General features: G+C 35.6%; 1 protein-coding gene across 1 annotated transcript; it reads right to left on the reverse strand.

Annotated features, from left to right (window-relative positions):
• Positions 1-12241: 12241 nt before the first annotated feature.
• On the reverse strand, positions 12242-21811 carry LOC118276354 (histone-lysine N-trimethyltransferase SMYD5). Its single transcript, XM_035594629.2, has 7 exons — positions 21616-21811; positions 21415-21542; positions 20126-20362; positions 19565-19802; positions 16634-16811; positions 15976-16190; positions 12242-15691 (listed from the first exon to the last, which is right to left on the reverse strand). The coding sequence occupies exons 1-7, from the start codon at positions 21652-21654 to the stop codon at positions 15572-15574; spliced, it is 1155 nt and encodes a 384-aa protein (XP_035450522.1). The 5' UTR covers positions 21655-21811; the 3' UTR covers positions 12242-15571.
• Positions 21812-22156: the final 345 nt, after the last annotated feature.

Consider the following 22156-nt stretch of genomic DNA (forward strand, 5'->3'; position numbering starts at 1 on the left):
AAATAGACGAGAAAGTCCAGAAATAAAAAAATAAGTATTAATAAATTATTACCATACTAAAGAATCGTCAAAGCACATTAATAAAGTATTTATGAGGCAATTACCGTCAGAAGAAAAATACGAAATAGAATATCAATTTGACGAAATAGTGATCTGACAGCGTAACTGCTATCTGTGACAAAGTGTGTCACGCCAACTGCCGTGTCAATTACACTTTATTCTAATTGAAAATAAGGGAGCCCGCCATTACACCTGAACACTTAATTGAATTAGAGGTTATTGATCTGAGAGACACTTTACGAATTAGCATTTTCAACGTGTTTTGGGAATATGAGAGGATGGTTAAGTAACAGCCGTGCGAACCAAGGGCTCCTTGAGAGAATGAAGTTTTTCAAACGGATATCTATGGAACTCCGTTGATGAATATTTTGGGAGTTAACTTAGACTTTTATACACACAGAACTAGCCCTGTATTTTCAGATATTGGAAGCTGAAAAATATGCCAATAAAGTTATCCAAACCTTAACCCTTCCTAAATAAGAATAAAATTAAGATTAAAAGAAAACACATGATTAAGGGTGTTGCTATATATGCTAGCTATGGTAATGATGTATAGCTAAACTGTTTCCACTATCACCAAGCTATGTAGCTGTGCGAGTAAGATATGCTATGAAGATGCGCCGCCGCAAAGTAGCTGTGCGAGAAAAATGCGCAGTTCGAGTATGCGATGTATCCACACATCTTTCCAAATAAAAAACATAGCTTAGCTGAGTCCATTTCCACCAGTGGTAAGCTATGTGTACCAATCAATATGATTGCTGGCAGCCAAAGCATCCACAGCAATGTTCCATAGCACATCTCTTGTGGAAAAGCACCTTCAAGGCCATTTTATTTTTCAGCTGTTGTTACATACACGTGGAAAAATGTACGACAAGCGCCTACATACCTTCAAAGTAGTGGAAACAGCTTTCACAGCAGATTGCAAGGTAGCAAAATATTCATAAAGACTTCTACGAAATAAAACAATCATTTCAGTTCGTGTGGAAGCGTTGATTTTTTCTCTCTTCTCATAAAAATCACAATAGGTTCGTATAAAACGATAACATTGCTCGGAAATGTATCAACATTTTATATTTGCGTGTTTTTTTTTTAAACGTTCCACGTGTCTGTTCTGTTAACATATAGCTTCCTTGAACTGTAGAGATTTTCCAATAACAAATTATTTTCTAGATCCCTTAAAGTAAGTACATAAGCGGTGTATGCCGTTTTGGCCATATTTAAAAGGTCATCTCTCTCTTGATTAAGAGAAACTATTGTCGTAGATCTTTGTTTTAAACTGAAGTTAGCTGAATAATGATCAAAAAATTCAACCAACAAGCCCTACCTAACGAATTCCGTTTTCTTTTATAGCACGGAACCCCAAAACATAACTTCATACGTCACAGATGATTTAAAACAAAAACATACAGCAGATATGTCACGCAGAATTTACAATATCAAAACCTCCAACATAGAATAAAATTATTTATAGACCATACGTCACTCACCCCGTGACATCACTCACAGAATACCATTTCCCTGTTTCCCTCACTCTACCTACTAGCATATCGACGGTTAAAAGGAAATAGGGTATAAGCGACAATTTGGTCAAAAATGAGTTTATTATGCTATCCTACGTAAAATTTTCCGCTATTTCGAATGCGCTTACTCTCATGGCTTTGACGATGACATTTTTGGCGTTTATACCAAAAAATTTTGCAAAAAATTTTCCTAGTATTCTTTTGACAACCGACGAGTTTAAACGGCTCTCCTGAGCATTTAATTTTTTGTCGCTTATACCCTATTTCCTTTTAACCGTCGACATGAACTCTTTGCATCCAACTGGCACAATCTCGTCAGCCATCATCCATTCTTCGAGGAGCTATTTGTAAGTAATAAAGAATGCAAATTGAAGAATCCAATTTGTAGTACAAAACGGTATGTTTAAATATGCAACGGGAGCTTTGAAAAAAATACTGCACTGTCCTGGAGGGTAACGGAGGGGTCATTCTGTAAGGGTCGGTGGAAAAATGGATTTATAGGGTCATTCCCGTTTATGTGTTGAGGGCATTGATATGCAAATTATATTGGTATTTTTTGTTGCGATTGAAATTTTAAACGGACTCGTGGGTAGGTATCTCTTGAATACAGGAACCTCTTGTGTGATAATGAAAGTTAAGGGTTTTATGTGGTGGATTTTTATATAGGTACCTACTTTTATATAAACATTCTTCTTACACTACAACAGAGTTACGTTATACAACCCTTCTTCACTGGTTATATTTGGTATCGTTAATTTTCTTATTTAACAAGAACCAATAGGACTTTCTCCTATGTCATCGGTGCGTTAACAAAAATAAAACTATACCCCCAAAGGGTCAGCAACGCACGTGTAACGCCCCTGGTGCTTCGGGTGTCCATGCACGGCGGCGATTGCTGCGGCGACCATCCGGTGATCCGTCGTTTACTCCGTTTACCGGTTTATACCATAAAAATTGTCTAAAAGCAGCACATCACAAATTCCACAATGTGTAGTCTCTAGTCCAACTGACAGACATATGACGATCGGATGTCACAAGTTAGAAGTGTGTCGACTTGCAAATCGATCGCGATTGACACAAGGTGAACGACTTGCAAACAATACCTCCCCTTTTAAGTTAAACACGGCTTTGTTTGTTCTACGAATAGATATTGCCTTGAATCGTATGTAGATTGTGACGTCATATAGTTACTTCATGTTACGTAATAATATATATTATCTGTGGCAAGCTGGCCACTTATTAGAGTGGATACCTTTTTGATGATCTTCTTTTGTTTTACGATATATATTCAGTGTGCTTCTGACTATTTGTTTAATTCACATGTTAAATTATTCACATGTTAATATTTTTAAAATATAAAACATCGGCAATATATCTTTATTTAAAATGTTATAACACTTCACTAGCTTTTATTTTAATTACGTGGATTTTGGTTACAATTCTTATGTGGTCTTTGGTGTTTAAAGTCCTACGAAGTTATAAACAGCGGTCAAGATCTGACTTCTATATAATAAAGAACCTATGAACATAATAGGGTAGATGACTAATTTTTATTTTACTGTCCGTCTTGTAGATTATTTTAAAATAAATATTAGACACGTATTTTTTATTTTCTTGCAGAAACAAATACTTTCAAAAATATATCGATTTCAAATATCGCCTGAGGTCACTTCTCGGCACATTTCATACGTAGAAATTACGTATTTGCTTCCACTGTTAAACTTTGGTTCTTTTTATCTATTGTTTTCTTGACAAAATCAAAAAAATATGGTGTCTTATATTTTTTCATTACCTAACTGACGGACTAAATAGACATTAAATTTTTCATACCCCGTCATAATCCCTATTGTATTCAGGCATCATGGTTCTACACCGTGCTGAAATCGATTACCAACAATTGTATAGGTAAATATAAAAATCACAACAAATATTTATACGTAAAGTATCTTTGATCCGGAGCTGCGGACTACCTAGCCTGTTTACCGCGGCTCTGGTTCGAAAAGCAGGAGTAGGAACGTGGTGGTTTTAGTCAGTCAGAGTCTAAAACCTCTCTCGCCTCGCCCAAGGCGAGAGTAAGTACATTGAAAGTCACAACATATAAAAAAAAGGTAAAGTATCTTAATAACGTAACGGACCTTCTAATTACCCAGTATAATACACACTTCCACAAACAAAAGAGCGAAAATAAAGCGCGTGAGTACGAATGTATCATTTCTGATAATAGTGTACAGGAAAACGGAGTTATTTGGGCCGTTCATTAAGATTTATCCGAACGATTCCCGCTTTAGTAGATTAGCGGTAGATTGGGATTTAAGTAGGTATAGATTACTTAATGTATTGTTTAGGAAAAGTAGGTAAGTAAACAAAGTTTATTAGTTTATTTATAAGCATGATGTGTACGGATCGTTTTACCTTTACATTTTTGAAAAAAAAAACACCCCTACCCGTACACTATGATATTCTCCTGTGTCGTGAGTGCGTTTACAATCATACAAGTTCACATACACAAAACACTCAGACCTGAAACAACAATTTATGGATCACACAAAGAGTTGCTCCGTTCGGAAATCAAACCCGCTACACTTTACGTGGCAGCCGATGGCCCAGCCAATGCGCCAACCGAAACATTCTATAATTAATAATTCTATGGTATCTAAGCTAAATAAATCAGTCATAATAAAAAAAAGCAGTTAAATAAATGCTCACGGTTTTGCCATGGTCTAACCTAGAATGATTATATGAAAAAAGACGTTACTGTAGGATACCTAAATCAACCTAAATAAACAGACTTGAATTCAGTCATTCACAGTCATCTCTGGCCATCAACTCGTATTCTATTCAAAATTCTGTAGTACAGTAAATATGTCTAAACCGAATGACAAATATTCTAGTCTCAAGAGAGTCACAAAAAGTTTTCTATCCTAAACTACAAATGTAGTCAAGCAACATTATTACGTGTTCCCAGTTTTGCATAACCCGAAATATTTATTTGACAGACGATCTGGTCACACAGCGATCCGCTCATATATCACAAAACAAATAATAAGATCCGAGTATCGGACCCGAACATCATTCTCCAGACGTACTACTCAAGTGAAAGATAAAACAAAAAGAAATAGGTTTATTGTCCCACTGAGATCGGAAATACGGAATCCTTTTAAGGCACGGGAGCCGAAACGACACCGTTTTGTCAAAAAAACCTTTCTCCACTTTTTTCGGCCAGAGCTCGTGAAAATTTGATGTGGTCCGTGCGTTACCACTTAAACCCGCTTCTTGCATATTGTATACTAATTTTGCATTCAGGTGTTGTTTTAAAAGTCTCTTTATATGACCCCTGACTTATTTATTTGCGCTAAGATCACTTCGCTGTTGAGACTGCGCCATTTTCCGTTTAAAGCCGCCGATAGAACAATTTGCGTCTCGGGACGAAAATCTGCTCAATCGTTTCATGATTTGGGACTGATTTTATACGCATTCCGTAATACAGACCATTTTGTTTTTATTTATAAAAGCAACCTACTTTACATACAATCTCTTTGTGTTTCTCAATAGGCAACCATTTCGGAAATCTCAGTAGGTACGCTTTGTAAGGAGTATTGAACTAAACAATTCGAGGGAAGAGGACAAAACCATTCAGCTTATCGTTATTAGGAAACCCCATTTCAGTATAGGACGTTCCCAACGTTCTGATATCTAATCAAAATTCATGATCCACATACAAATGTACATTGAACAACTTACCAGACCGTACCGACCGTTCGAACTGTACACCGAGACATATCAATACAAATCAGGAGACCGAGATATTTTGCTTTTGCTTAAAAACATTAGAAGAAAAATTTAACTTCTATTAAACTTGTCCAATTTACCGAATTCAAAGCTATAGTACCTAACGAGTATACATTTCTCCTTTAAAGTGAGAAAGTAAAGTAACAACTTTGAATACCTATATACAAACAAATAAGAACGTCTAAAGAAAGTCGTCCATCGATAAGGTAACCTAAGAGCCCTAAGATACAAAGTATTCCTACTTATCTGATACTCAAGCCTTGGACCCTCCGCTTTTAGGACAAACAAATCACGATTAAAGGGCAAGTTCACTTTCATCTCATTAATGTCCGTAGACGCATTTAATTAAAATTCACCCTCCAAAGGTCTGGCTTTATCTTGCCAGGGTTTTTCGATCTCGTTATTAGCACATTCCGTTACTTAGATCGCGTCTTTTCACCCTTGAGAAGCAAATTGTCGGATGAAGTATTAAATTTATTAATGCTGCTTTGATTTGTTTATAGTTTTGTTAACGAGGGATTAGGAGTTGTAAGGATATAATCTACAAGTGTTGTTTAGTTATTTATCTTGTATTATGTTGTTTCAATACACAGAAAATTATTTTGTAACATGGATGACTGCTGACTGGCTGCCGTCCAACATGTAGTGGGTTCGATTCCCGCACGGAGCAACTCTTTGTGTGATCCACAAATTGTTGTTTCGGGTCTGGATGTCATGTGCATGTGAACTTGTATGTTTATAAACGCACCCACGATATAGAAGTCCTATATATGAGGAGCTTAAAAAAATACTTAATCAAATTAGATTCGCATTTAAAATTACATAGATAAAGACCGCTCTTTCTATTTTTGTCGCATTAAAACCACTCACTATCATCCCCGAAAACCTCGATCAGGGAAACAAATATTCTAATTTATAAGACGAAGGCGGGATTGTGATTAATAGCACCGGCCCGTCCGTTTCCCGAGTCGCTATAGAGCCTACTATAAGACATATGGCATCGCTTAAAAATTGAGGTCGGCATATAATCCACGGTTACGTTTTCTGTGATTATGCGGGTCTGAGCAAGATTGATGACGACGACCAACCAACGGATCGCTGGACGGAATTAACCCACCAAATCCCATGGATTATGACCCATAAATAGCTATTCGTGCTTGTCCTTCGAATATTTTTAGCTGTTTCTCTTTTAACGAAATTTCCTTTTGTTTTTGTTTAACTACGTAATACAAATACAAACGTCTCTGCCCTGTGTACCCAAAAAAAACTTCGTTGACATTTAACACATCAAAGATTTAAACTTAATAGTATCGTCATGACTTTTATTCCCGAAGAGGTAGGCAGAGGTGCACATTACGGCACTTAATGCCACTGTACAATGTACACTCACTTTTCACCATATGTGTTAAAGTCCCATGTAACAGGTGAGCCTATTGCCATATACTAGACAATGCAGACTCAGACTCTGTGCCAATACTGAGAAAATTTCGAAAAACTGAATAATGCCAAACCCGGGCAAAAGCAGTAGGTACTCTGCACGACCCGGGAATCGAACCCAAGACCTCTTGCCCGGCAGTCGAACTAGCAACAACTTGTCCAACGAGACAATCGTAAACCTAATAGGAACGTACTAACTCCAAAACAAGCCAATTTTTATTGTTTAGTCACCGCAGTGATTAGTAATTATAGTTAACAAAATTGGTAAAACAAATCTACTCTCCAACCGTACATTCAATTTCAGTAACCAGCCTTCGATATAAGCTAATAAGTAAGTGTAATTTTCTATTTGGCATTTGTACGTTCACGATACGTCACCGGCAGGGTAGGGGAGGGATTACAGAAGCCGACTCCTAAGCCTTACAAACGTTGCTCTAAATCGGTGTTATTTAGCAACGCGCCGCCGAGCCTCCCTAATTAAGCAGTACCCTAACTTTTCTTGACATCGCTACTGAGGCATACGTGTCGGTTCTAAGCAGCCAGATTGTTTGGACAGACGAGAGACAGAAACGGATTTAGAAGGATTTGCAAGGAAATCTATTTATAGTGCTGGCGATAATTTGTAGTTCGATCTATTAAATCTTCTTTGGTAGCTATTTAAAACTCTTTGTGGGTTGGTTCGTTAATAAAGATATTATTTTTAGATATTCAAATGGGCGTCTATGCATAGAGCCATCTTTATACCGTGACTTTCTCATTACTTTTCTCATTCCTGCCATCGCTTCTCTCTTTCTCTTTGTCACAGTCGTATAGATGCTCTTTTGCGTCTTCACTTAATACCCCAAAAGCGTTCCCAGAACCATCACAATTACTTTAGACTTAAACATCTGTGCAACAAGCGCAAAATTCCAATGAATTTATTTGAGCGTGAAACTATTGTGCATACAAAGAAAATTCATCTTTATGAATGCTAGTAACCTCTCCACTCTACATATTGACCGGCAACCTTTGGGTAAACGAGAATTCATGGACACAATCACGTAAAAAGTCGAACAATCGATACGTGACTGGTCAAATAGTTTCTATTGAGTGCGTTGCTAAATTTTTATTAGGGAGAGTTGTGCCTCGTTGATACAAAAACCTATATCTGGGCCCTCTCGCCCCGAGGGCGCGCTTAACCTATTTTCATTTCGTTCGTGTTTTTATTCCCTCAAAGCGATGCGGGGTCTATGCGGGCCCGCTGTGGTTTTCAATTTACTAGCTTTAAACTCTGTGAAGTTTCTTCTACTTACGTGGTTCGAAACAATTACTGCAGCGGTTTTTGTTTGTTTAATTAGTTTCGACGCGAAATTGTCGGATGTGAGACGTTCCTTGAGAACCTAAAGTCAGGAGATTCGTTTTTATTCCCTCCGCTGTTTCACCGTCGTCACGATGAACGGACAAATAAAGCGAAGATTTTATGGACGCCGAGACTACACGAACTATCAACTCAAAGGAGACTTGATTTTCATTCTATTTCAGTTACCTATCGTAGAGTGAGAAGCTTTTTGTAATTTCGAATAGTTTCAAATGAAACCAATGAGCACAGCATTCGTTGATCTATTGAAAAGTTTCACCTAAAACATCTGACAACAAGCAATTGGGTAGGACTTTTCAACACAATATAATATCCCAAAATAATCATTCATTAATTTGACGATATACTTGTTCTCTATTTTTTTTTCTTTTTGATGAGGTCATAAGTAACGATCTCCTACAAAATTTATAGTAACATATCGTTTTCGACATTCAGATAAAAGTATTGAATTTGACTAGTTGGAAACTATCGTATTGCCGATGAAACCGACTACATATCGGTCTATTCACGATGCAAATAACACGATCGATCACATGAATACCAACAAGAACACTAATACAAGTTGGTAATCTCTATCGAGCATCTATTATCCGATGGTAAACACAAAGCTAGGTTAGGTACAGCCTCAATAGGTCCGAATCAAGTCTATGTTTGTAGAGCTCTCGTAGGGGCCTGAGCCTACATCGAGTATTACTATTTCAATAAGTAATTGTATTACAATTACGAATGTTCGCCTAAATGATGTCTCGTTTATTCAGCCAGACAGGTACTAGATTGAGGTTTGTTGATTCACTTCTCGTCAAATCAAATCTGTCTATTAGATTTGTACAGTCGTAAATGTTCCCTTTTAGATAAATTGTTCTAGTTACATCGGTATGCCATTGAACTTTAGACAGAGTGGGTGTTTCAGTTTCTTAAGCCTTAATTTCACCAAAAGAAACAAAAAATTGAAAGCCTAATTTTTTTTACAAAAGACAATTATAACAGAAAACTAAACAATGGCCGCCCATAATTCTAATTACGTCAAAGGCGGGCTACCCACAAAATACAATACCGGGCACAAAATTACGAAACCGCATTATCACCAAATTTTTCATTACTCAAAGCAATTCCACGGAGGGACGCTCGAGTAACTCAATAACAGACGACAAAAGGCATCTGAGTATAAAATTCGCCAATTATATTCAACCCACTCACGAAAACACCAATATTCGGAACGGATCACAATTAAATACCCTCCCAACCAATTCTTCAAAGTAAAGGGATGATTTTAATTTAAATCTAGCCCTCCTTTAAAGCGATCCATATCTGGTCGCCGTTATTAGCACATTCTGTTGAAGCGATGTCCTCCCAGAGACCGCTTTTGAGAACCACATTAACGATTTGTCCTTTTGCAGCATAATCGTATTCAGTTTTGCGAGGGCAAAGGGACTCACGTAAATCAAAGAGTGGGGAATGAGCACAGTTGCCCTGGCTACAGGAATTTCGCTCGGCCGATTACCAACGGCTGCCCTGTTAGAAATTGAATCAAACGGAACGCTGCTTTCGAAATTTAAAGGAACTAGCAAGCAGAATGATATCTATTGTTGGTTAAATCCCTTTATGGGCACATGCGTAATCGGTTTATGCGATGAAAGCGGACCACGCAATGAACCGTAAAAAAATTTCATCACGTTTAAATTTGACTTGATTCAAAACAGTAGCTAGGTATACCAGGAACCGTAACATTTGCCTCAACAAAAACACAAAAGATCACTCGTAATATTTCATTGACATATTATTCATAACAAAACAAGCGTCACGTCCCACGTTCCGCGTCCCACCCTCCCTGCGACGAGCAACAACACCTCTACATGCTAAACAACACCAAAGGTCAGAATTTGGCGGGCAAATACAATTGGAAAAACAAACAATTCGCTCGGGAAACATTCTAAAGCACTTTAACGTTATTATCCCAAGACATCAAGTCACATTAAATTCTTTATTCATTTTATTTTTGCGGGGTCACGGGCTCGCGGCCGGAATTCCTGCAATGTCTTTGATCTAAGTCAGACGAGAGAAAAAAAACATGAACGAAAATGCACTTCAACTGTCTTCATAAAGGGGGGAAAATATAATTTATTCACGAGATAATTTTCTCCTCCCTTTTAAGGATAGACGTCGTTTGAAGTGGGGTGGGCACGAATGAATGTTTGCACTGAGCCGGGCTTAGGCTGCACTATGCTCTCTCGGGGAGACTTTGTCTTCTATGCTTGTGTTCACGGCTATTTTTTATGTATTGCCATTTCAATATTCAGCATCGTAAAACAGCGGTGGTGTCCGGACATTTTGTTGTAATTGCGCTGCGTAAACGCTGGAGGGGAGCTCTTGTTCAGTTGTAAAATTTTATTCTTTCAAATAGCAGGTTTGATGGCCTTTGTAATTATTTTCAATGTAACAATGTAAACAATATTTCAAAATTTTATTTTTGAGTTTTCGTTCGTTTTATAAAAAGCTTAGAAAAAAAAATTAAAAAACCAAAGCTAGGTAGTAGATAGGTAGGTATATAGGTAGGACCTGACAATAGGATTTCAGTTTTACAAGACCTGAAATTATTAAGAACTTCGAAATTTGATAGGTACCTACAAAGGCAATAACTCCATAATTCTACAACTGGAAACTATCCCCCATACTCCATCCCATTAATCACAAAGTCCGTAACCAACTTAGAATAGAATAACTCATTCAATTTACAAACCCACAACAAACGTACCATTCTCCTTTCAATAATTAACCGTAGTACTCACGGTTACACATAAACCTATACAAAACCAGTATAAACTGACCGTTTAATCAGCTGAAAAATCATACAATGCGAGGCCACGATAAACTGGTTTTGTATAACTCAATATGTACTTCACCGTTCAAGTCAGCTCATCGAGAACTGAAGTACTATCGGGTAATTAAAGACTGCTCTCGACCGATTAATTAATCAAGATACGAATAAGACGTTTATTCATATCGACGTATATTTATAGGTATCTCGTCCCAACTAATTGATTTACGCAAATTAGTACCTAAGAGATTACCCAATAGGTCTATTATTGTTCGCTTCATCGATCGTGGAGTCGTTTTTACTAAGGACGTATAGTACCTACATACGACGTATTTAGATTTTCTACTATTTTCTTTAACAGTAACTGTTCTTATTATTTATTTTTTTATATGTAAAGTTAATGAATAATAATATGAATGCAAGGTTAAGGTAGAAGTTAAGCGGTAGACTGTTGCACAACTTGATCAATTCCACAAAGATGCATGTAATGGTTTTTCGAATTCTTCCTAACTAACGTAACGTCACGCCTTTTATCCCCGAAAGGATAGGCAGAAATAGCACTTGCACATCACGGCACTTAATGCCACTGTACAATGTACATCAACTTTTCACCATTTGTGTTGTTAGTCCCATGTAATAGAGGGTGAGCCTATTGCCATATACTGGGCACAATTCCAGACTCCGTGTTACTACTGAGAATTTTTTCGAAACACCAAATCAAACTCCAAACTTCTTGTCTGGCAAATAGCACATTCGACCAACGAAGCAGACACTTAACTACTTAAGTAAAAAGCAATTCAATGTGTATGGTCAAAGGGTTTATTTCAAAAATATAAGCTGAGTAACACTCTCTGTATAAAAGCAACATTCATTACACTCTGTGATTCTTGGAAACAAATTCTGTGCTGACAATATAGAATATAATATACTCTTACTTTTCTTATATTTCATTTCTTTGCATATAAAATTAACTCTGCAATAAAATGTTCTATTCACCATCAGATTACAAGTTATCATAAACTATCAAATTCTCTATCGAATTTGAACTTTGTTACAAAGCCAGAAAGTTTAAATTTGATAGTTTCGGATAGCTTGGTTTGCTGTATCTCTACCATGAGTTTGAAGCAATAGTATTTGTTGATAGGTGGCGACCTATACAAAAAATACGTCGTCGTTAGCGAACGACGACGTAAATTTTTTGTATGGCAAATTTACAACGCCTCTATAGGTCACCTGTGAAACTAACATTTGCCAAACAAAAATTTACGTCATCGCTAGCGACTATCGACAAATACTATTGCTTCAAACTCATGGTAAAGGTACTGTTCACCTATAACAAACTATATTGTGTGTTCCATAACGTAAATTAAACAATATAATGTGTGAACATACTATTTCATCATTAATAAGTTAAAGCTGTTCATTTTCCGATGATTAGCTACACATAAACGTAAGCATATTTCCTATTTGTTAAAAACATTTTTATTCACTTTTATTATTTATGCCCATTTGTCATTTTCATAAGTAGAGTGAATTTCAGAATAGATACAGTACCCTTAGTATGACTTTGCTTTACTTCAACGAGATCGAAACGAGAGTGCGTTCGGCGCTCTGATTGGTTGGTTCATTCGCGCCAGCCAATCAGAACGCTGAACACGCGTTTCGTTTTAGTTTAACATAAAGCAAATTCGTACAAAGAGTACAGATTGAGACCCCAAAAGCACACATATATTATGTAATGTTAACGTATACAACTACTTCGTCGTGGAAATGTGCTTAAGAATTATACATTATGTTATTTTAAATTAAACTCACGTATTCGTTAGGTGTCCAGCACTTAACAAACATGTCATAAAAAACATACATATTATATAAAAACACAAACCCTAACTTTTTAAACATCAATCAACATTCTTAACGAAACAAGGTTTTAAACAAAAAAACTTCATACAATAATTATCGTCACAAAATGAACAGACTATTCCAAATTCAAATGCCAATTATTATTATTATTCTAAAATCTATTTCGGAACATTCTACTCTATTACTATTTGGCACAATTTAGTACCCTGATATTATAACACCTATATACTTATATAGATTTACTATAACAATAATAAGATTGCCAGAAATGCAATAATATAATAATAATAATGCGATCAACAAACGTTACTTCTTGTATTATAACTCTTGTAGGATATATTAATTTTTAATTTTATTTCAAGTTGTTTATAATATCATACTATCTCTGTCTTTTATAAAGAATTTGTAGAGACAGAACTATTCTTGAGAGCGTCTTAAAATTAAGTGGCGTTGGGTATTTGAACGTAACTCACGTAACTGGTTGACAAGGTAAATCGAGCAGTTTCAAGCCACGCTCGGGACTCATAATCATGAGTAACATTGCGCGACACATGTCGTGTAGTCAAGAGCCAAAATGTTTCTTTGATCAATATACCTATCTCACTCACACGTTTTGCTGATAAACGTGTAAGACAGAGATATCAATATGTATTTATCGTTAGGCCTACATAGTAGAAGTAACGTTTATTGGCCGCTTAAGTGCCACATATAATTTACTTATAACAATTTCGTTTAGCAATAATTATGCTATAGTAATATTAATAATTTGGTGTTAAATATTAAGTTAAAAACTTTAACATGCTACTCATTAATGTACGAGAAACCAAACTTTTTGGGTGTAGCCAAGAGCGTACAAGCCTGTACCTTTAGTAATGTTAGTTAACTTTACGTTGAACGAAAACGAAACGAGTGCACGTTCGGCGCTCTGATTGGCCAGTGCGAATGAATAAACCCATCAGAGCGCCTAACACGGTCGTGTTTCGATTTCGTTAAACATAAAACAAACTTGTAGTAGGGGTACTGAATATTGTTAAGTTTTTATCTCAATCACACACATTCTGCACATTTGACAGAAATAGGGTAACAGCTCTGGTATCCCTGATCCTTTAAAATTGCGATATCCAACCACTTATACGAGGAGGTCATAAGCTGTTATTGATGATGTTATAAAGTTTGGTCCTGTTGCAAAATATGCTTTAAAACAATTACACTTAGAGCTCATTATCGTCCAACTATAGTAACCCAATGCATGCTATAAATATTTCAATTAAAACATCTAGATTTCTTAACTAGTAACACTATCGTTCTATTCCTTCCCAGGTGTTTTCATACTACATTCGCTACCAACAGTAATAGCCTACAAAAATTGTGCATCGTTGCAATAATTTGACACGAGAACAATATTATTAGATATCTATTAATAATAGTAATATTCTTTATTATAATTATATATCGTTAGGCCGACTCTCCGAGGCTTTACGTTACAAAATTCGATTACTTGCTCCATTGCCGCTTTTTGGGCCCTTTATCATTCAATACCTATATAATATTTTCGTTGAAGAATACTTAAACTCTTTTTGCCGTACTCGGAGTTATTTAACAGTTACTTATGTAACACAGTCCTTAGCAATTGTTCTCTCAACAAATTCGTTACTAAGGAACAGTTTAAGTAATCATCAAACATCTCTGAGAACGGCAGTTACTATTTCTTCTTAAGCTAAAACATAGATAGTTTCAATACTTTAGTCATACGAATAAATGTCAATAAGCTACACCAATTTAAATCTTATACCAGCTACACAAAGTTGTATTTCGCCAAACATTACACATTCCTTTCCTTTGTTTCGTTATATAGCATTACCGCCAAGTGCTAGTTATAATTACGTATAGTGACATATACATATAACTATATATGTACTTTATACTATATATAAGTATACTCTGATTAGTGCCGTTAGGGAATGTCATATTAAAAATATATTGCTCTTAAAATTTGAAATGCATTTACGCTACACATATCGCTCTTAACACCTTTGAAATAAAGTACAATATGGAACAGCTGGAAAAGTATCTTCGCTATCAAGTAGAGCATGTACTAAATTGTGCTAGAACAAAAGCTATGTACATGAATCACACATTATTGGAAGTATCAATTCATTTAATAGTATATTTTATTAATAACAGTAATTATTATTATTACTACTAGTAACATCTATTTATCTACTAACGAGTTGAATAGAAATATTTTAATGCCAACACGAATATTTTCATAAATCATCTGTCATGAGAATACTTTAAGGTTAATCCTACCTGTGTAATGTGTAATAAACCCAAACAACATAACTATCAAATAGTTAATTTACCATCATATCTGTCCATTACTATACATCTTATCGCCGTACTCAGTCATTTAATGATTACTTAACTCAATTAGCAATTGTTTTCGATACTATTGTATTACATTTCGTTACTAATGAAGGGTTTAAGTAATCATTAAATGTCTCCGAGTACGTTAGTTAGACCAATACACTACAGAATCAACTCAATATACAAGAAAACGACATTCTTAGTGAACAAAGCAACGAATATAAGACTGAATACAAGCATTGCCCCGAACCATATTCTTGATTCGTTATTCTTATTATGTTTATTACCGTTTTGGTAATACCTGGACCTCTTGCACTTATTGCATCATAAGCCGAGCAAGCAAAAGGCCAGTAGGTTGGAACATCAGTCATCTGCATCGATGTCTTCATCGCTCATCTCCTCCTCGCTGGTGCAGTCTGGCTCCGACGCTTGGGAGCTGCAGCGCTCACACCAGCACACGAATAGGTAGTTTTGGGCCAGTTCCTGGTGATGAGATAAGTGAAGAGTTATTTTATTGTATAAACCGAGCAGGTCGATCACTTTATTGATTTACTGAGCAATTGCCGCCGCCCATGGACACCAGAGGCGTTACAAGTGCGTTTTTGGGGTTAGGAACTCATTTTGGTTGTCGGGGATTTGGGAAGATTGGTAGGCCCATATTAATACAATAATACTCTAAAGTGATAAAGTGGGGGTAAAGTCAAGAGTTGATTTGTGAATTAAGATGAATAATATAATTTATAAGGTAAAACTATTCTTTCTCTCACCTTTTGCCGTGAATGGCGGGACCTTTGCAGGGTACACTCATCCAAGTAACTGATACAGATCTCTTCACCTGGCATTATAGGTTTTAATGCCTTGAGCTGCACTCGATGGTTGCCATATGGAAAGGTAGACTCAGCATTAGGCGCACAACTGTGGTTGCATGAGCTTTGTAACTGGAAGAGTCCGGAACCTTCTGTGTTGAGGAATGAGCCGGATTCTGTAATTTTATGGTAGAAAATTAAATATTGTATGCCAATCAGTAATAAGTAGCATTGAGTTTAGATTGGCCAGTCTATAACAATTTCCGTGGAATAAGAGGCGAGATTTATGTTAAAATTGACAAAAAGCTATATAGCAGCGACGGCGCCGCGCCTGCGCACGCTGCTCATGATGAAGAGGAAGTCTTCATCTGTGACTCAAAACTAGTGGATTTTCTCCATTAACTTACGACAGTAAACCGTTAATACATAGTAGCTTTTAGTGGTTTCTAAAATTAGACGTTTTTTATAGGCAGTTTTACACTCTTACAACGAGACTAAATACAATAATTCAAGTTAAGAGACTTCACTTTGCTTGTCAAGAGACTTGCAGACTTCTAGTAAAGCTCTCACAATATGATATTACATTAAGTTATCAAGATTTTTAATATGTTTTACATACCTTCTTCCACATACTGATAAAGTTTATCAATAAACAGATCCAGCTGTTGCCTCTCATCATCAGACATGGTTATTTCCAGCACAGAGTTGACCCACATAGCCAGGGGACTGGTACCAATGCCTTGGCCATTTGTGCCAACTAAAGCCATTAGTGTGCAAAATCCTTCTGGTGTTAGAAACTGTAAAAAGAGAGAAACATAACTATAATATAAAAATGAATCGTAGAATGTGCAAATCTTGTAAACCGCTGAACGAATTTCGCTACTTCTTTTTGTTGTATTTTTATTGTTATGTAAGAAATAGTAACAAAGATGTGCAGAAACAATTCCAAGGCGAAACAAAGTTCGCAAGTATTTTATAATTACTTCGACTTTAAAAGAGACTATGACCTCTGAGTTTGTTTCGGCATTTCTTCTCAGAGTAGTCCAATAGGAAATGCCGGCCTCATCTAGTTATTTAAGAGATTGAAGTGTAAAAGAGTTACATTGTAACCTATTTGCAAAATAAATATCATTAATTATCATTTATGGCCCTACAATATTCAAATCTAAGTATTATTACTATAAAGATGCTATAACACATTTAACTTCAATCAACTAACTTTAATAGATTTAGAACTCTATTCAAAAGAAATAAAGTTTAAAATCTATTGATGAAGACAAACTGAGAAATATAGTCATAACAAACAAAGTCGTTTATGAGTCAAAGACTAGTCAATAAGAGTTCAAAAACAACAGTATACCAGTTTATACAGAGTTTTACAGTTATATGAATAGTAGGAGGTTGCAAAACACATCATCAAAACATGTATAAATGAGCAAACATTTTAAGTCAATAAAAAACTTGTGCCATTTATTTAATTGCACTATTCTGTTTATTTAACATTTATTTTGAGTAGTATTTACACAAAGGGGTTTGGGTAAAGTTGGCGTCGTTTTGAAGTTGAGCGGCCAGTAATGAAACTTAAATATTATGAAAGAACAGAATACAGCGATCAAAAGCTATTATGGTCATATTTCTCTAAACCATATCGGAACTGAGATATTTGGTTTTATATTGGTCATTGAAATCGAAGAAGTTATTAAATGTTATTGCACTCTTTATCTATGGGCCGATGGTGTGGCGCGCTTCTAATCTCTCGTGGACTTGTGGATAATTATAACGACCATAGGCGTAGCCAGGGGGGGGGGTTCAAACCCCCCCGAAAAATGCGTACCTAGACATTACAGAGCGTTATGTGTCTAGTTAGCATAGTACATCCCCTGTTTGGCAAAGGTCTGTATGACTACCTATGAATCTATTTAAAATATTACATAATCTTTTTTTTTTTTTGGTCGCACATTTCATGGTTCGACTTTCTGGTAGAAACACTGGAAGGGCAAGATGTACAAGGGCTAGATGCAATATTGGGCCACTATTGCTCATGTATAATCGGAAAACGGACCTTAGGCTGCTGTTCGCATATAATGTCCATTATATGGTACATGGGATGGGGCAGATATCAAAATAATCTGACTCCGCCGGCACAATTTTTAGATACCATTATTCGACATGACATTGAGAACGAAATGGACTAAGAAAGTTAATATGTAAATGTGTTTTTAAAAATCATGTAATAAATGCAATAAGGTATAATATTGTGTTTTTATTATTTCCTAGGGCCCAATACTAACGTCACATTGATAGACGAGAGGTCGAGAAACAGTAAAGCCAATAACTAATATCAATCTTCTAATAATATACAATAACTAAGATTTTTTTTCACACAGGACGGTAATTGAAGTATTTATAGAGACTACATTTTTAAATTCTTCAAACTCAAATATCTCAGCTTTGATATAACTTAGGATAAAAATAATTGAACATATATGTGTAATGAACACAGCAGAACAAAGTAACATGAAAATTATTGGTGGCCGCTGAAAAAAAAAATGACGCCACAAGTCCATACAAAGTTACTCAAACCCCTTTGTCTATGTATTATTATGCATGTGTATTTTTTAACCTCAAGGTGGGAAATCCTCATGCAGCGCCGTCGTCTTGAGAGGACGAAAGGGACAGTAATGCCCAAATACTGAAACTCTAATCAATTGTAAGTTGTACTTAAATATCTTTCTGTCTCTGTCTTTTATAAGGAATTTGTAGAGAGAGAACTATTCTTGAGAGCGTCTTAAAATTGAGTGATGTTTTAGTATTTGACCATAAAATGTTTACTGACTAAAACCCACCCCAGTGTCCCGTCCTACACGTGGGTACGAAGGTGCGAGAAACGAAATTCTTCCGCAGCCCCCTTTGTTATAATCATGTTAGCCCAAAACCAATATTATAGTACAAACATTAATATTCAAATCTTCTAATTGATTGTCCAATGACTCAACGACTCAAGGAACCCAAATTCCATGTCTTCCTATTTAACGGAGTAATAACTTCTTTATTTGTCTAATATTTCCTCATTAGTACAACTCATTATTTATTTAGTTAAAGATTAAGTATAAAAATTGATCATCCATTTTTGTATGTTAAATGGTCGCATGTCGTAGTGGCCCGGAGGTTAATTCGTCAGCTTATCATAGGCGAGGATGCGAGTTCAAAACCTATTAACATATACCTCGGACTAGTCACATTGGTACTTACACCAGTGTACCGTATTGTATTTCCGAGTTCTATGTACTTTCTAAGATTATTTAGACACCACTGACAAATGGTGAAGGAAACATGGGCTTATAATTTCTAAGTACAAATTTGAAATCGCCCGCATTGAGCAAGTGTGGTGATTAATGCTCAAATCTTCTCCATGCAAGGCTGTTGATGATGGTAAAGATCTCATACTCTCATGTATCAATAATTTCAAGTACTATATCTTAAAAGATGTAAAGAAAGAAATACTGTATTGCTCTCTCTCTTCAAATAATCAAAGTAAACAAAGCCTTACCTCTTGTACTTCATCTCCGCTAACAACATGTCCGGTCATCTCTCTCAGTGTATTCATTTGATGTGTGAACTGTTCGCCGAGCAACTTGTGTACTAACTCAGCGTCCTCATTCTCAGTGCGGTGGCAGAACTGCTTCACTTTAGCTCTAGCAGCCGACGGGTCTGGACTCTGCTGTATGTAAGCCAGTATTCTTACTAACAACATTATACTTGTTGTTTCCGGTGGGTAATGCATTTGTCTGAAAATAAGAAGATTTTTATTCATATTTTAATTTAATTAGTCAAGAAAGTCTATATTTTATTTATTATATACTTTATTACAGAAAGTAAATATTTATTTAAACTATGTATTTTTATTTAATAACGAATGTAGTTCCTTGCTCCTTCTTCTGCATTCAAAGCTACACTTTGGAACAAGCACCTAGCTTTATTGACAGACAGACTGACAGACTATTATTTATTTCTTTATTTGTTGATGTCTCAAAAATTAAATTTATGGTTTAATTGGAATAAATGATTTGACTTTGAGATGTGTAAAACAATTAATAAATCTCACACTTACTTCCATGTCTCCATGAGAACAACAATAGGATGTTGGGCATCACTCGGATTGTGACACAATATTCTATGATATGTCACATACGCCTTCTGTCTGCATCCCTCGGAACAATAGAGGGCGCCACATTGGTCACAGCTTGTTATACTCTCAAGGTTCAGCTCAAATCTATCAGAGTGTGGGAGTACTATGTCTGGTTTGCACGATAGTCTCCTTACATTCTGTTCTGGAGTTTCCAGTGGCCTGAAATCAGTAAACATTGATTAGATTTGATACAGATTTTTTTTAAAAACGTTGCCCCACATTAGGATTTTCTCCTGTGTCGTGGGTGCATTTACAAACATACAAGTTCACATGCACATGACACCCAGACCCGAAACAACAATTTGTGGATCACACAAAGAGTTGCTCCGTGCGGGAATCGAACCCGCTACCCGTTGCGCGGCAGCCAATTGCCCAGCCACCGCACCAACCATGCAGTCAAAGTTCAGTTCAGTTCATTTCAGTAGTTCAGTTATTTAGGGTATTTATTTAATGTTAGCGTATTTAGCTATCAGTAGTTAATGCAGTTAGTTAATTGTAGCTGGCCAATCAGAGCTCCTAACATTATAAAAGGAACTTTCATTAGGCCCTTAAATACAAAAGTGGACAAGTGGCTACAAGGGACTGTTTGATACACATGTTTTATTTTAATTGTTTAACATGCAAGAGTTAGGTTTTTGTCTGTTTAAAATTAATAAAATGGCTTTGATTATATCAAACTAAGGAAAATAGCATACATATAAGAGTCTAGCATGGCTGAAAAGTTATGTGAGTAAGCCTATACATAATAATTTTATTAACATATAAGACATTGTATTTTGATAATTATTATAAAGTCATGAAATAAACTAGTTACAGACTAAATAATTTGGTTTAGTTTGTGTTGTGAATTTATTTTATTATATGTAATTGCATCTTTGTGATACCTTGTAGCAAAACATTTGGTATGACTAGAAATTAAATGTAAATGGTAATTTATCCCTACTGATACCACATTATTAAAAACATATTTTGGTAATTCTAAGGCACTTCTTTAACACACAATGTTCGTTCATTTGTAAAGAACAGTAATATTAATTTTTCATCAAAATCACGCGACATTTCACAATATTTTTCTCAGTTGTAAAATTAGTAATTATGCACGCACTTTATTTTTTACTATATAATATGTGTCAAATAACACTGCTAAATTTAGTTTAGATACTAAAATACAAAATAAAACGAAATACATAAAAATATCGGATAAAACATACCTCATACAATAGTCACATGCTAAATATCTGTAAGCCGCATTCCAAGCAAACTGGCAAGAAACTAAAGGATCCTCTTCTAAAATAACATCACCCTGATCAAATTTCTGCGTTGCAAAGAGTCCTTTACCCTGTAAAAATTACAATTCAATAAAAAAAAAACACTTCGATTACAATACAATAAATACGACGAATATCACTTACCTTCTTGCTGCTTGTCAATCTTATCTCAAATCCTTCCATTTTAACAACTTATGCTACCTTTGGAAAAGTTAAATAAGAGGAACTATTCTGTTATTCAGGAAAATAAACAATAGAAATTGGCAAAATTGCGATACCAATATGCATTAGCGGAAGATTGAAAGGTTATGTATGTACGTACTGTCAAAACGATTTCCTGTTTATGCTTGGAGTTGCAAGTCTAAAAAATAATTTATACGTTTGGATACACTTTCATTTCTCTTAATGTTTTTTGTGCTCACTAGATGGCATTACTGAGACGGCGAAAGATCCTGTTAACAACAGTTAGAATACGTTATCTTACTGATCTCATAAAATAAATGCATGAGCCACGTTCTGACGGGGTATCGAAAACTTGTTTAAGTTAAAAAATCATTTGCAACCAGCGAAATTAAAAAGTTTTTCAAAATTAAAATAAACTCAACTTTTGCACTTTTAACATTGTAATGGATTGTAATCAGTGATTACTAATGACTGCATACTGCGTGATTACTAATCACGCAGT

The sequence above is a fragment of the Spodoptera frugiperda genome, chromosome 31 (assembly GCF_023101765.2).
Source record: "Spodoptera frugiperda isolate SF20-4 chromosome 31, AGI-APGP_CSIRO_Sfru_2.0, whole genome shotgun sequence".
Taxonomy (NCBI): Eukaryota; Metazoa; Arthropoda; class Insecta; order Lepidoptera; family Noctuidae; genus Spodoptera; species Spodoptera frugiperda.